The sequence below is a fragment of the Chionomys nivalis genome, chromosome 25, assembly GCF_950005125.1.
Source record: "Chionomys nivalis chromosome 25, mChiNiv1.1, whole genome shotgun sequence".
Classification (NCBI taxonomy): domain Eukaryota; kingdom Metazoa; phylum Chordata; class Mammalia; order Rodentia; family Cricetidae; genus Chionomys; species Chionomys nivalis.
In genome coordinates, this window is record NC_080110.1 from 4,618,113 (window position 1) to 4,634,993 (window position 16,881).

At 45.2% G+C, this 16,881-nt stretch overlaps 1 protein-coding gene and 1 non-coding gene across 2 annotated transcripts in view; both read right to left on the reverse strand.

Annotated features, from left to right (window-relative positions):
• Nucleotides 1-2,782: 2,782 nt before the first annotated feature.
• Nucleotides 2,783-16,881, reverse strand: part of Dram1 (DNA damage regulated autophagy modulator 1) — a 34,533-nt gene continuing 20,434 nt past the window's right edge. Inside the window, exons 4-7 of the mRNA XM_057758256.1 lie at nucleotides 14,806-14,983; nucleotides 6,662-6,720; nucleotides 5,322-5,414; nucleotides 2,783-4,806 (exon numbers count right to left, since the gene is read on the reverse strand). Coding sequence (XP_057614239.1) covers nucleotides 4,762-4,806; nucleotides 5,322-5,414; nucleotides 6,662-6,720; nucleotides 14,806-14,983 — 375 coding nt within the window. The 3' untranslated portion in view covers nucleotides 2,783-4,761. The remainder of the gene's footprint in view (nucleotides 4,807-5,321; nucleotides 5,415-6,661; nucleotides 6,721-14,805; nucleotides 14,984-16,881) is intronic.
• On the reverse strand, nucleotides 12,170-12,272 carry LOC130866688 (U6 spliceosomal RNA). The gene has a single exon (XR_009056374.1). It is a non-coding gene; the product is annotated as a U6 spliceosomal RNA (small nuclear RNA).

The window sequence follows — 16,881 nt, forward strand, 5'->3', positions numbered from 1 at the left end:
AAGAAATGTTTCGTTTTGCTTATGTTTAAAAAAGAAAAGTAATGCAAGTAACTATCTATAGGACAGTGGATCAAAGAGAGTTTGATCACCAGATCCCATGGTATAAGGAGGATCAATATTCAAAGTCACCCCTTGATTCCAACATGCGCTGAGCACTTGCCCCCCACCCAATACAAGTTATAGTTTATTTTTAAAGTCTCTTCTGTTATCCCTTTTCATTGCAAAATGACCACAACTATTTTTATTAGTTTCTGATCAATACTCACCCCATCCCCTACCTCCCCCTGATTCACCCCTCCCCTCCCTAGGCACCCAACTTTCTTTTCTTCTCACCCCTCAAATCCAATTTGTGCGCCCCTATATTCTTGGAGGCATGGCCTTCCAATGAAGGTCGCGTGACTCACCAGGGCCTACACTCCTAGAAAAAAAACTGGCTCTTACTCTCCAGAGCTATCAGTTGCCAGTAATTCCCAGCTATGTGTGGGCGGGATTTTGTCTCCACTCCCCCCCTTCCTCCCCTCTCGGGGCTGAGATTTAATTTTTAAAGTAGTTATCTTTAGGGATAGGAGTAACCTGAATAGATGTAGATACTGCGAAGTGAATTGGCTGCTCGGGGTATACGTAGTTTGACGCTGTTATAAGACTTCAATCAGTAATGCATCGTTTACTTAAAATGTTAAAGCAGATGGTTCAAAGGACTTCGAGTACAGGTGACCAAACCCCACTTACCTTGAAATTTCTTTTCTACCCATAGAGTGAGCCAACAGCAGGGCACAGAACTGTCATTGACTTTTCTGTCTTCCTCTCAAAGAGGCAGCTTCTGTCTCTCCCCACTTCTCCCCCCCCCCCCCCGTCTGCTCTTCTCCCCTCCTTCCTGTCCCCTTCGTAATCGACTAAATAAATATCCAACCTCATTCTGAAAAAAAAAGAACTGTCATTGGTAGAAGCCCGGGTTAATTGTGTCAGAAGTCTTATAGGTAAAATGTCAAATGTGTCTTGGGCTGGGTCTGGTGGCTCACACCTGTAATTTCTGAGTTTGGGTACCTTGAAACAGGAATTCAAGGACTTGGCTAGCAAATTGGGTTCAGGCCAGTCTGGCTAGACCAGATCCTGTCTCAATTTTTAAAAAATGAATCTAAAATGTATTCCTGCCGGAGAGAAACAATCCATTTCTGATAAGAAGAGGTGGAGCAGGCTCGGGGCTTGGGCGGCAGACAGAACTGCTTCCTGAGAGGGAATGCCTGCACCACAGGCTTCCCAGCAACTCTGGGCACCCCGGCCTCAGCCTCACACATTGCTGGAGTCTCCTCCAGCCCTTTCCGAGTGTCAACTTTGGAGGTCGCTGCCATCTCCATTACGAGCCTGGGGTTCTGTTGCCCTTCAGTTTAGAACGCAGATCTGCTGGGGGTAACCAGAGGGAGCCAGCAGCTTCCCCTCCGGGGCTTCAGTGCGGTTGCTGTCTTGTGCAACCGACATGATGCAGATGCATGACATTCTGGGCTGGAGAATGTAGGGCACTCGGAGCCAGACCGAGAGTATGTGTGTGGGGAGACAGCTGGGCTTACCGGCTTGCCAGAATCAGGGAGAGGAGCGAGCGGGAGACCACTTATCTCCCCCCACCACTCCCCTTTCCTCATTCCAGGCCCAAACTCCAGACCAGCGAGTCTCCAAGGGAGGGGGGAAAAAACGGGAACATGGGACAATGCCACATGTAAGGGATGTTAGGAAACCCAAACACAGTTCGGCACTGATGTACTTAATTTGGTTTATAAAATTGCAATTTGCAATTTCTGTGGAATCCTCTGTTAGTGTTAAGAGGGAAAACAAAAGGGCTCAGTTGAACAGAAGACAGGAAAAACAGAGTCCCGGACTGGAGTCTGTCGCCATGGGGCTGGAGACTGCTCGCAGGTCACTGGACCGTTCTGTTAAGTTTCCTTATTTGAAAAACGTGATAATAGCCTAGGCAGCATCACATTGATTAGATAGAAACATAGGAGCCACGGCTTACATCTCTACAAAAGGCATATGTGTTACTGAAATAGCTTACTTTTATTTTTTAATCTGAAAAGATTATTAGTAAGTATAGCTTATATAGCTTGATCTGCTTTCAAGTAAGTGGGCTTCTTCTTCTTTTTTTTCAACCTGTCCAAGGCCTGTTTCTACAGCTTTCTGAAGGTAGCTTTACCCAGCATCAACCCAGGGATTTTGGGTGATGCCAACCGCTCCTCTCCCCCCGCCCCCGCCCGTAGACATGTGACCAATCCGAGCAAACCCGACCCAGACACGTGACCCATGCTAACCAATCAGGGCAACAAATTTCAAATATGAGCTTCGGGTAGAATTATTAGACAAGCCCCTCTCTTCGTCAGAATAGTTGGCAGGCCTGGAGGTTCTAAAATCCCTCCTCACTCCTCCAGAGGAGGGGCTGCGGGAAAACACCGACCAAGAGGCAGTAGCGAGGATCCCAGTGACACCTGATGCTGCTGCAGTCCCTAATGCCTAATGCTCGGTGACCTCTCGAACTTGACTGTCTGACCAGCCAGTCACAACCATCCTCCTGTATCCTGGCCCCTCCCAGCACTGGGGCTCCAGGGCACGTAGCCCTTATGTGGGTGTTAGGGTACCGAACTCGGGACTTCACGTTCGGGCAGCTCTTGCCCACTGCATCACGTCTCTAGACCCAGCCACACCCTTAGAACAAACACCCACTGTCTGGAACCAGCCCAGATAACAATACTTCGTCAGAGCACCCAGGGGACATTTTATAACAAAGACAAATGACTAGAATAAAAGAAATATTTTTATTTTACCTTCTTAGGCATGAAGTTCCAAGGAAATACACATTTGTAGAAATGAAAAAGAACACCAAAATGGGGATAACGTTAGAAGTTGCATGGAATCTGCAGAATGGGGTGATTTGGGGCCTTCTCTGTTTGCCAAGACAGGTCTAGCCCGTGTAACAATTGCTGTGGTATCTGTCCAGAAGAGAGTTGTCACCGAATCATGAAGCCCAAACAACTGGAATGTGTGTAGGGTACACAAAGCAAAATGAACAACATTACTAGGTAGCACAGCCTAGCGGCTAACATCAGAATAACTAGTGAGCTAGGGTAAATAAAGCCCAAGACGGCACCTCACACATCCCCAGTCATTGCGGGATTTGTTCATTCGTTCACACGCGCATACATTCAGTGGGCATTTATTAAGCACCGACTGTGTGCCGGAAGGCACTGTGTTGAATTCTAGGTTAAGGCACATGTTCTGCCCTGAAGGAGTGCGTGCCCTGGGGTCTTCAGCGGACATGCAGAGAGCCGCCTGCATTCTGGGAAGTTGCAACAATGTTCCTGCTCAACGCCAAGAGCAGCATGGATTCAGTCGACCACAGTTCCCACGGGAAAGGTGCCGGCTCCCCTTTCTCTTCACGATGACGAAAGGCCACAGTCTTTGTGTCCCGGGACTAACGTGGCGCTGTATTACAGCGGACTCACAAACGGTCGGCAGTTTGCACCCCTCCACGCTTGAGGACACACAAAACATCATGGCAGAAGTGGCTGCTGACGCTCACCCACGCAGGACTCAGCACTTGCGTGCCCCTGGATCTCCAGGAGTCCCCTCACCAAGGCTGCCCAAACGGGCTGCTAGGCCCTGGGCAGCTCCACTTTCCCAGACTGAGATAGGGAGCTTGGGACCTCGTCAGCAGCTCCAAGGCCACGTCTTCTCTACAACAGCTGGCATTTCCTTTAGTCAATTGTGAGCCGGATGAAGAGGTGGAGTCTGCGGACCTTGCTTAGGAAAGGGCCTGACTCCCCTTCCACATGACGTGCACTGAACCCCGGCCACAGGCATTGAACCAGCCTGCCCCTGGGTTTCTAGGCCCCCCTTCCTCTGTCTTGGATTTGCGTTCTCACTGACTGGCTTACAGGGACACTAACAAGTCTCATTCCTGACGCCCGGTCCCTCCCAGGGAAGGGCAGTTTTGACATTTCTAAGCTGCCATCCTGAGCCCATCCTACCAGCAATGAGTTCCTGCGCCACCAGTTAAGAGCAGCCCAGAGCTTTCACTGTGGCTGTGTCGGGGAAGCAAACCAGCCGGGGAGGCTGAATTTCCAGACCAAGGTCTTCTACACTGCTTGGTTAATGTGCACAGTAAATGGGTTTTGAAGCCTTGACTGTAAAAACGTTGTGTCTAAAGCACTAGAAATCAGAGTGCTTTAGTATTAATTTATTAACTCTGTCTTTACCATTAGGGTATATAATCACTATGAGTTAGATTGTGTAACTGCTCTTGGGATGAAAATGTGTGCAGCTCATTGTGGTTTTCAAAAAGCAAAATTTTAATTTTAAAGTGACTATGTCCTGATTTGGCTGCTTCTTTTTTAAAAAAAAATGTATTAAACTTAACATTTTTTCACTTAGTGTATTTTCACCGATCATACATAAAAAGTCTAAAGAGTCTATATAAAAATAATCCCCTATTTTCCATAAAATGGAAAAATTTTCTTTTCTGCATATGAGTTTGTCCGTATAAAGAGTGTCTTAGAAAATATAAAAATATCACTAAAGTGTCATAGCTTCTGAGCATTCTCTAGGAAAACATACCTTTGTAAATAGAACAACTGCTAGAAATTCTTAATGGAATTCAAGTCCCGGGTGTGCCACAGATACGTCCTGATCAGGGCGACACCCAAGCCCCTCTTGTCCTCTGTGCCACTTCCAGAAACTGTCTGTGGCATTTGCTGAGTGAGCAGGATGCCCAGGCTTTCAAAAGTCATCGTTGATCTCTGTGGATATCCTCAGGGTGACGCTCTACAGAGAGGGAGGGGAGGACACCAGAGAGGCAATCCGGTGTTAGCTATGACATTCTCAGACGCTCTTGTCCCCCTAAGAGGTGACCCCACTATTGTGCCATGCTTGAATTGGGCCCCAAAGGAGTTTCGGCTTTGTACATCATTTTGGCCAATGACTCACTTGTTCCCTGTGGTCAAACATGCTAAGTTCTTGTCTTTTCAACAACACAAAGTTTTTTACACAGTCATATTTTCTGGGTTTTGGAACTAGTGAGATCTACCTGAACACAGACAGGACTTTGAGCCTCGAACAGCAGACAGCACAACGTTTGACTGGTTATGAGCAGTTAGAGCTGTAATCTGATCTATCCCCCTTTGGGAACAAGCTAATAAAGTTGTGTGGGACACAAGCCCTCCCCCCCAACACACATATTATTAAAAGGGAATGTTTTTCAAAATGCAAGAACTTTTCTAAATTTTTACTAATCCTAATCGTCATGGGCTCATAGAACGTTTAAGCTGATGAATCCTTACCTGGAAATCTTGGATGAATGTTAGGAAATAGAAAATAAAACCAAAGGCCACGATCCATTCACAGATGGCGCTCACTACGTGAAACGCATAATCCTAGCAGCGAGAGCAAAGAAACAGAGGTTAGGCTAGCGGGCTCATCCGAAGGAAACAGAGGTTAGGCTAACGGGCTCATCCGAAGGAAATCACTCAAAATATGAGAAAATCAGGACCAGAGGGAAAAGCTGCCCAATAAACATAGACTGTGACCACGAGGAAATGCAAAGACTCGCGGAGAGAGCTCGGAGACCAGCCGGGGGCTGATGGGAACTCACAAAGGTGACCAGAGTTCTATATGGCTCTCGCTTCTTGTTTGAAGACTCAATGTACATGACTTCAAATTTAGGTAGATTAAGGACCACAGAACAGCTGAGACCTCGAAGCCCTTGAGCCCCAGTGAAAATTAGAGCTTGATTTGATTTGGTTGCCCTTCCCTGGGGACCCCATAGTTGAAGGGCACAAGGAAGGTTCTTGTGGGCTCTCCCAGGGATGACCCAAGAATGAGTGTGGGCATGCAGACAAGACCAGGCCAGCCCGGCATCCCGCTGGGTTTGTGTGTCTCTCTGCTCCTGTAGGTGTTCATTGTGCAACCAGTTCTGCTCAGTACCATAAGAAAATGCAACTGCACAGCAAACGCCAGCAGCAAGACACCCATCGAATAAAGTTCCCTTTGGGGAAGATGGAAGCCCAAATCAGGGCCTCGGAACTCAGCTGTGCTTGGAGGTGAGGGATAATGAACCAGACAGTTGAGATACAGAAGGTCAAAACCCGTGGTTCATCAGCTCATCCCATTTCTTTGGATTCTATTAAGTTTTACCTTAGTTTATTATTTGTAATCTTTTTTTCATTGTTGAACCCAGCTGAGCGGTTGATTGCATTTGATTGGTGGTGGAACACTGCCACCTAGTGTCTGAGGATTGAAGTACATCCGGAGTTGCTCAACGGTCATGATGTCCTCCAGTGTGTGTACCTGTGTGTGTGCTTGCGCACGTATGAACGCACACTGGTCTCTACCACTGAGCTTCTTCCCCGCCCAGCGTAGTTCTGGAGTCCATATCCTTGTCTGTAGACCAGCAGCCGCCTTGGACTCAAGTACAAAATGACCAATTGCTCCTGTTCCTAAGTTTGCTTCCGTCCTGTCTTTTGGAGCTAATTTTCACTCGCACACAGTAAGCTGATTCCAAGTCACACTGACTCAACGTTTTCCAGCCCATTCTAAGAAAGGACAGGGACTCTTCCTAGGATTCACCAGCCGCAGGCTCACTGACCCAGGCCCAGCAACTCTACCAAGGATAAGTGGTTACCTTTTCTTTTGGATTCCATTCCAGCTTGGTTATAGAAATTAGTGAAGCACAGGCAATCACTTGAAAAGAAGGAGATGGTTAAGGAAATGGCAGAAGAAAACAGATCTTTTACTATTAACTATTTACTATTACTACTAATGATCTATTAACACAATCATTACACAATTTAAATAATTTAATATTTCTACAATCAAACCAGCTATATAAATTTTTTGTCATCTCTGACCCTCAATCATGACAGTAGCTAAGTTACAACCGGGTTGCAGAACACTTGCCTGGCAACCCCAGGGCCTTGGGTTCAGTCCCCACTTCCACAAAGGAGACACATAAATCAATAAATTCTAGCATGGAAATGCAGTTATTCCTTAGCAATACTTTTTTGGGTGCTGGGGTGGTTTGAATAAGAATGACCCCCGTAGGCTTGATAGATTTGAATGCTTAGTCACCACGGAATGGAACTCTTTGATAATATTAGAAAGAGTAGGGGGTGTGGCCTTGCTGGAGGAAGTGTGTCACTGGGGTGGGCTTTGAAGTTCAACTCAAAAGCACAGAAAACTTATTTAACAAAATCATAGAAGAAAACTTTCCCAACCTAAAGAAAGATATCCCTATGAAGATACAAGAAGCTTACTTGGATCAAATAGACTGGATCAAAAAAAAAAAAGGCCCCTTGCCAAATAATAATCAAAACACTAAACATACAGAATAAAGAAAGAATATTAAGAGCTGCAAAGGAAAAAGGTCAAGTAACATATAAAGGCAAATCTACCAGAATTACACCTGACTTCTCATTGGAGACAATGAAAGCCAGAAGGTCCTGGTCAAGCATTACGCAGACATTAAGAGACCACGGATGCCAGCCCAGACTACTATATCCAGCAAAACTTTCAATCACCGTAGGACAAAACAAGATAGTCCATGACAAAACCAGATTTAACCAATACCTAGCCACAAACCCAGCTCTACACAAAATACTAGAAGGAAAACTCCAACCCAAGGAAGTTGGCTACATCAACAAAAACATAAACAATTGATGATTTCACAGAAGAAATCAAAAAGAAGGGAAAAACACACAAATAACATAACCAACAATGAAAACTAAATTAACAGAAGATAGCAATCACTGGTCATTAATATCTCAATATAAATGGACTTAACTCACCTATAAAGAGACACAGGCTAACAGATTGGATTTAAAAAAAAACCAGAATCCATCATTCTTTTGCATATAAGAAACACACCTCAACCTCAAAAATGGACATCACCTTAGAATAAAGGGTTGGGAAAATTTTTCCAATCAAATGGACTTAACAGACATCTATAGAACATTCCATCCAAACATAAAAGAATATACCTTCTTTTCAACACCTCATGGAACCTTCTCAAAAATTGATCACATACTCAGTAACAAAACAAACCTCAATAGATACAAAAAATATTGGAATAACCCCATGGATCATATCGGATCACCATGACTTAAAACTAGAATTCAAACAGCAACACTAATTCCAGAAAGCTTACAAACACATGGAAATTAAACAATTCTCACCTGAATAATCAATGGGTCAAGGAAGAAATAAAGAGAGAAATTAAAGACTTCCTAAAATTCAATGAAAATGACCACATAACATACCCAAATTTATGGGACACAATGAAAGCTGTGTTAAGAGGAAAGTTCATAGCCTAAATGCCAACATAAAGAAGCTGGAAAAAAAAATCCCACACTAGTGAATTAACAAAACATTTGAAAACTTTAGAACAAAAAGAAGCAAACTCACCCAAGAGAACTAGACAGTAGGAGATAATCAAATTGAGAATTGAAATCAACAAAATAGAAACAAAGAAAATAATGCAAAGAATCAATGAGACAAAGAGTTGGTTCTTTGAGAAAATCAACAAAATGGACAAACTACTAGTATCAACACCTACTAATTATTTATTTACTCTTTACTTCCGTCTTCCCTGCACCAGATACCACGCTGCCTGGGGGTAGATGGGACCACGCTGTCAGCCTGGGGGTAGATGGGACCACGCTGTCTGTCTGGGGGTAGATGGGACCACGCTGTCTGTCTGGGAGTAGCTGAGGAATTCAGTTAATTAGACTTAGTCTCCACACTCCGAGATATTAAATTCCCATTTGACAAAGCCCAGAGAACACGGTGTGCTAGACAGAAGGGAATGACAATGACTCAGAAGAAAAACATGAACAAACAAACCATTCATTCAGTACGTACTGGCATTTGGGGCACTGTGGGGAATTCATCACAGAGCTCGGCTTCATCTGAGTTATTTCTTTGAAGGCCTCTCTATGGCAGCCATGTCCCATAGTACTAGAATGTCCTAGTTGCTAGTATTCATGTTTTTAAAAACCAAAAAGAGCCGGGGCAGTGGTGGCACACACCTTTAATCCCAGCACTCGGGAGACAGAGGCAGGCGGATCTCTGAGTTACAGGCCCACCTGGTCTACAAAGTGAGTTCCAGGATAGTCAGGACTGTTACACAGAGAAACCCTGTCTTGAAAAATCAAATAATAGTAATAAATAATAATAAAATAAATAAATGCAACCAATTTTAATAATGTATCTTATTTTATCCAACTTACTAAAATGCTATCACTATAATAATATTAATATATTATTTAGTTGTTGTGGGAGCTGCGGGCTGTGTTCCTGCCGTCCCAGCTCCTGGTCGCCTGGCTAGCTTATGCCCTGAAATAACAACACACAAACTGTATTCTTTTAAACACTGCTTGGCCCATTATATCTAGCCTCTTCTCGGCTAACTCTCGCACCTGGACTAGCCCATTTCTAATAATGTGTGTAGCACCCCAAGGTGAGCTTACCCGGAAGATTCTAGCCTATGTCCATCCTGGGTCGGAGCTTCATCGCATCTGCCCCAGAGAGGAGAGCTATCGAGTCTGAGCTCACTTCCTCTTCCTCCCAGCATTCTGTTCTGTTTACTCCACCCACCTATGTTCTAACCTATGAGGGCCAAGCAGTTTCTTTATTTTTTAACCAATGAATTTCCTCCATCATTTAGTGTTGGACTTTTGTTTTGTTTTTCAAGATAGAATTTCTCTGTGAAACAGTCCTTGCTGTCCTGGAACTTGCTCTGTAAGCCAGGCTGGCCTCGAATTCACTGAGATCCACCTGCCTCTGCCTCCTGAGTGCTGGGATTAAAGGTGTGCACCACCACTGCCCGGCTTACTGTTATTTTTTTATACTAGTAGATAGCATATATTCTATTAAATATAATACTAATGGTGATGGAAGAGAAGCAATGACTCACTGTTAACAGTGTATGCTGTTCCTGCAGAGGACATGGGTCTGGTTCCCAGCACACACAGCTGGGCAGCTGACAACTTGCCTATAAAACTCAGCTCCAGAGCATTTGATGCCCCTTCTGATCTTGTGGGCACCTGTACACATGCACATATAGTTTAATTAATAATATAAATAAAATATTGGTAATGATATAATTTTAATGTGTAATAACATAAAGAATTATTAGCGTAAGTTGGGTGTAGTGCCTCATGTCAGTAATCCCAACACTTGGAAGGCTAGGACAAGAGAAATGGAATCCAATCTGAGTTACATAATGAGTTTAAGTACACTCACAATCTCCCCACCAAAAACAACAACAAACAACCACCAAAAAAGCAAAAGGAGGAGGAGGGGGAACTAATGTTGTCATCTAAACTACATTCCTTTTTCTAACCAAGTCTTTGAAATGAGTGTGTATTTTACATTTATGAAAGATCTCAATTTGGTATAGCCACATTTCAAGTATGCAAAAAGTCAGGCAGTTACTGTGATGGACCAATAGTCCAGCTCTAGAATGGCCCCTGGGAGGAGCAGAGGCAAAAACAGAGAACAGGAAATCACCATGCCCAGGGGGGGAAGTGTTACAATGATCACGTGGCTCAAGAACCCCGGGATGCTCTGTTCTCTTCCTTTCTTCTCCACTCCCCCTTTCCTTCCTTCCTTCTTTCCTTCCTTCCTTCCTTCCTTCCTTCCTTCCTTCCTTCTTTCTTTCTTCCTTTCTGTCTGTCTTTCTTTCTTATTAATTAATTATTTATTTTTGAGACAGGGTCTCATTATGTAATTCTGGCTGTCCTGGAACTCACTCTGTCAAACAGGCTGGCCTTGAACTCATGGAGATCCATCTGCCTCTGTCTCTCAAGTGCTGGAATTAAAGGGACGTGCCACCACCGCCCAGCCCTTTTCTTTCTCTTTCTTCTTTTCTTCCTTTCCCTCTCTCTTTTCTTTCTTTCTTTTTCTTTCTTTTGTTCTTTCTTTTTTTTGAGTCAGGCTTGGGCTATTACCATCATGACTGGCTTCTGTGAAGTTTTTGGAAGCTTTACAAGTTGAGGCAAGATAAGCCAATAAGCAGGAGAAATTTAGAAGCCTGGTATGAAATGAAAGGCCTCCTAGACGGGCGTGGAGGCTGGCACATGACTTTAGTCCCAGCACTCAGGAGGCAGAGGCAAGGGGATCCAGGACAGCCAGGCCTACACAGAGGAATAAAAGAGACTGCCCTCACTCTGTGGTTCAGTTTCTTCGGGAGTCAGTGAGGCTGTTTGGTGTGAAAGAAATATGAAGGAGAAACACGGGCATTCTGAGGAGCTGTTAACGCCCTTCCAGAGAAACAGTACCACAGAACAGCTGGAGGCCACAGACCTTTTCAGAAGGAAGTTTGTTAAAATCCATTCGGGGGAGTTTCTTGCAGGGATTTGACCTGTGTCTGTGAGGGTCTCTGACCCTTTGGCTTGGCTAGAAATACGAACCACCTGGACATGAGACCAGCTAATGGAAATGCTCAGATGGGAAACTGAGGCCAGCATGTCTGTGCTGGGACTCTCTGGTTGGAGTATCAAGAGATTTGCCTCGTCGGGCAGTGGGGGCACACGCCTTTAATTCTAGCACTTGGGAGGCAGAGTTCGAGGCCAGCCTGGTCTACAGATCAAATTCCAAGACTGGCTGAGGAAAATTTGCCTCTAGAAGTTGTAAACAACAACAACAAAAAAACTGTTTACAATGTTACAAATGTCCCTTACTTATACATTTTACGGTCAACACAAGCTAAAGATTTAAGGAAATCTCTTTTGAAAGTCCGAACATCTTCAAACAATAAACAGGACACGGAGAAGCAGGAATTGTCTTAGGAGTGAAGGCTGCAGTGTGCTAGAACACACCTCAGTCTTGGGGCTTAGTTCCTCCTTGACTAAAAATTCCATAATTATATTTCCCCAAGACTAGGAGAGGAACCCAGCTAGGTGGCACATGCTTTTAATCAGGAGGTTGAGATGCAAGGGTTGCTGCAAGCTCATGGCCAGCCTGAGCAAAACTCTGTCTCAAAACATTAAAGAAAACAAAAGCAAAATTTCATACTCAGGCTATCTGGTGTTAATATCTATTTTAGGGGAGAAACAGGGAGCTCAGAGTTTAGAGTCACACAGCTCTTTTTTTGGTCAGTTGATGGGTTTGTAATGTAACAATAAAATTGCTGAAAAATATAGACCGCTTGGCGAAATTGCGTGTCACCCTCACGCAAGGGCCATGCTAATCGTCTGTCACCCCAGTTTTACTGCGTGTGCTGCCAAAGCGAGCACGGAGCTGAGCGTTTAAAGGACAAGATGTGTCCCAGAGCTAGGCCACTACACACCATGACCTGGCCTACATTGCCTACAGAATAGCACACACACACCCCGATTTTCTTTTCTGCAATCTGACACAAGATCAAAAGATGGAGAACTTTCCACCCTTGGAATACGGCATTGCTTTTATTTTCTTGGTTTAAATACTTCATTAAAGAAAGAAAAGGAACTGGGCGTGATCGTACACACCTGTAATCCCAGCACTTGGCAGGCTGAAACAGGCTGGCCAGTGGGAGTTACATAGCGAGATCCCGTCTCAAGAAAGCAAACAAACAAGCAAACAAAATACACACAGGACGGGGAGGGAGAGAAAGAGAGAGAGAGAGAGAGAGAGAGAGAGAGAGAGAGAGACAGAGCTTCCGTTTTCTTTTTTTACTGAAAATAGATTCTTCTTTGATACACTCCATCCCTACCACAGTTTCCCCGCCTTCCCCTCTTCCCATCTCCTCTACACCTCTCCTCCCCCCTAGATCCACTTCCCTTCCACGTCCCCTCAGAAAAGAGCAGGCCTCCAGGAGACAACCATCAAACCAACAAAACCAAATACAGTATGACAAGGTCAAAAGCCCTCACATCGAGTCTAGACCAGGAGGGAAGGGGTCTTTCTTAAGACACCAGTCCCATGAACCCAGGCTGATCCTCCTGCGTAGGCCTGCCAAGAGCTAGACCTACAAGCACTTACCACCATGCCCAACTTTCATTTCCTGTAGATCAGAATATATAAGCATGATTAAATACTCATTTCTTTTTTTTCTCATTGCTTAAAAAGTGAATTTCGTACTGAAGACAAGAGCGGCCACTACAGAAAGGCTAAGTGTATCTTGGTTGACTTAGTGATGAGTGATGAGAGTTTAAGAGGAAACTCCCTGAGTACAGCTGAGCTGGTCAAACTGCCGCGTCCCCAACGGGCAACGTGTCTGGACTCTGGGGATGTCGCAAAGCTACTTCTTTAAATGCAATGCCAATATTTGATGTCTTTAACCAAGCACTTCAAAAAAATCAAATATTTTCATGTGGCTTGTGAAACTGACTGGCGGGAAGGAAATGTCAACAGGCTCGAGTGTACCTTGCTTTTTTTCTATCCCCATTCACTCCCCCCCCCCAGCCTGTTTGGGTCTAATTCTTCTGTAGTGCTGTTCACTTTTCTCCTATTTCCTATTCCTGAAGAGAATGGTCAGTTGGCAAGGGAAAACTCCTTAGTGCTTTAGGAACAGCGGCTAGAGGGAACATCAGACTTGCTGGGACAAAGATGCTTTGCTTTAGTTGAACTGGAATCTGGATCCTAAACCTTCTCCTGGGCCCATCCGTGCCCATCAAAATAAATAACAACTTAACTGGGATATAAATTTAGAATAGGAAATCAATTTAACTAGCCCCTGATTAAGGTTAGTAGAGTGGGCTGAATCAGAATGGCCCCCCACAGGCTCATATACTTTAATGTTTGGGTCTCAGTTGATGGAACTGTTTGGGAAGAATTTGGAGGCGTGGTCTTCTTGAAAATGCATCACTAGGGGTGGGCTCTGAAGTTTCAAAGGTCTTTGCCATTCCCAGTTACCTCGCTTTGCCTCATGACTGTAGATCAAGGGGTAAGTCCTTAGCTACTGCTCCCATGCCATGTGGGCCTGCCACCATGGTCCCTTCCTCCCTACCCTACCGTAGTCATTGGACTCCAACCCTCTACAATGGTAAGCACCAAATAAACTCTCTCCTCAATAAGTTGCCTTGCTCATGGTGTCTTTTCCCAGCAACAGAAACAAAGTAACTAAGACAGATATAAAGTGTCTCCATCCCGGCCCCCCAAAGGTTCATGCATCTGTGGGGGACTTGGTCCTAGAGGTAGGACCTATCTGGAAGAAGCAGATCACCAAAGTCAGTCCTTGGGCCAGGGCTTGGGGAGGCACGTCCCAGACTCCTTCCCCCACCTCCTCCTCCCATCCCTGCCTCTCCTCCTCCCCTTCTCCCCCTTCCTCCCCTCTATCCCTTGCTTTCTCTTTCCTGTTCATAATGAAGCAAAGAAATTCTGTGCCCATATGCTCCAATTGTCACAGTGTTCTGCAAGAGCTCATGGGTCCAAGCAACCATGGCCTGAAGTCTCAGAGACGGTGAAAGGAGTCTAGTAACCCCTCTCTTCCCAACTGGTACCATCTCTCTGGTGAGAGTCCACTCCCTCTGTCCCCACCCTCCAGGATATTTGATTGTCCTGATTGTGTCTTGTACAAGAATCCCACTTAGGAAGTTTAGCTACCTCACAGTTTCCTTGGTTCTCTTCTACCTAGTGACCCCAAGTTGCTCCCTGGCTCTAGACTCCTACTTAGTTTGTCTTGGCAGACTGGGGAGGGAGTGGGCGTGGCTTATCTCTTAAGGAGACAGGACAGACCATTACATCCCACGTGTACTCAGTGAGTCTCTCCCTACTGCATGACCCCCACTTGAGCAGCCCCCTTCTAGAACAGACCATATTTTTCCAGTTGACATGTGGAAAGGATACTGGGGATGACAGCTACACAGGAAACGGTAGAGATGACCATGCGGACATGGCATGTGGTGTGGCTGTTCCACTGGGGACACGATTTGTAGGAGATGACCGATTGCAGTAACGTGTAAACCACACCGCAGACGAAAGCCAGGAGGGCGCCGGCATCGTGGACCACAGGCATAGCTAACTCCTGCAGAGATCATGAATGGGTTCTTACTCCGTGGGGAAGGGCTAACCAGAAGCCACCAGCCGCTCCTTCACGCACTCTGGGAGGCTCCAAGCCAGCGATTCTCAACCTTCCTAGTGCTGAGACCCTTTAAAACCATTCCTCACATTGCAGTGACCCCCAAACATAAAATTCTTTTCGTTGCCACTTCATAACTGTAGTTCTGCTGCTGTTATGAACTGTAATGTAAATATCTGGTGTGCAGGATATCGGATAGGCAACCCCCGTGAAAGGGTCATTTGACCGCCCCAAAGGGATCGCGACCCTCAGGTGAGAACTACCGCCAGTTGTCAGCAAGTCAGGAAGGTAGGTGTCCATCCAAGTATTGGTATGAGAAAAGCCTCCCCTGCTGATGAACACCTGCAGCTGAAGCCTCTCGCTCCACCATTATTCCGGTACAAATAGGAAAGGAAAAAGAGCATCCACCCTGGAGGAGAGCTGGGGATGGGCCTTAGAGCCTGGCATGCTAAATCAAGTCATAACTCCACTATGAGACTATGACCTTAAGATAATTAGAGCCTCCATCTTGGTCTGCTGTCAGAATGCTCACAGTGCTGACTACAGGAGAGTATCTCCTATAAAACACTGCATTTGGAGCAGAGCAGTGGTGCATGCCTTTAATCCCAGCACTCAGGAGGCAGAAGCAGGCGGATCTCTGTGAGTTCAGGGCCAGCCTGGTCTACAGAGTGAGTTCCAGGACAGCCATGGCCACAGAGAAATCCTGTTTAGGAAAAAAAAAGTGCATTTTGCATTTAGAAGCCAGTAAGGCAACTCAAGCCTGTAATTTCAGTACTTAGGAAACGGAGGCAGGTGAGTTACTGTGAGTACCAGCACAATTGCATTTGTATTCTATGATGTGCTGTGTGATTTTCTATAACTAGGATATCTAACATGGGCATACAGATATAGTTCTATATGAAAAGTAAGGGGCAGTCTATGTTTTAAAATATGTATGCCCCTTTAAATGTGGGTGTAAGTACAGAATCCAGAAAAATAGCCAATGAATAAGATAGAGAACAACGTTTAAGATGAAAATTCTATATTATGTATATTTTACCATAGTTTTAAAAGATGTCTTTAAAGAATTGAGAGAAACAAATCCCTTTCATGGCTTGAATGGGAAGCAAGTTTGCGTGAGGGCAAAACAGAAACCAAGGCCCCTTCTGCTAATGAGTCACTTTCAGGAATAGTCGGAATTCGGGTACTTTCCGCATTCATAGACATCCTGAATTTGAATCCGTTTTCTCCTCCCACTGTGAGAACATTTCCTTCCTCTGCCCTGGCCATCTTGACACATCCTTCTGGAGCTAAATCTGCAAGCTTCATGGATCCCCTGGGGATACTTGTCCTGCCATGATCATATCGAAAGGCTCCAGATTCGGCAGGTGTAGCATCTCTGATGGGTCTTCTTCACAATGGTATATGTACTCCATCACTAAAGGGGTCTTAACTTAGGTGTGGGGGTACCCACATCACTCAGGAAGCCGGGAAAGGGGGATCAAGCATTCATGGCCAGCTTGGGTTACATAGTGAGATTTCATCTCAAAAATCACTCTCCTCTGTCCTCTCTCTCTCTCTCTCTCTCTCTCTCTCTCTCTCTCTCTCTCTAACAGAACTTCATGTATTCCAGGCTGGCCTCAGACACCCTATGTAGCTTGAGGACCTTGAATTTTGTATCCTCTTGCCGCTACCTTCTAAATGCAATAGGCAGACTTGCACCATCCCCAGAATTACAGGGTTTTGGGGATTAAACCCAGGCCCTCGTGCATGCTAAGCAAGCTTTCTGTCAACTGAACCACACTCCCAGGCTCCTGTTTTTAGAAAGGGATGGTTCCTAGGTCAGATATGGATTTTGGGTGGAT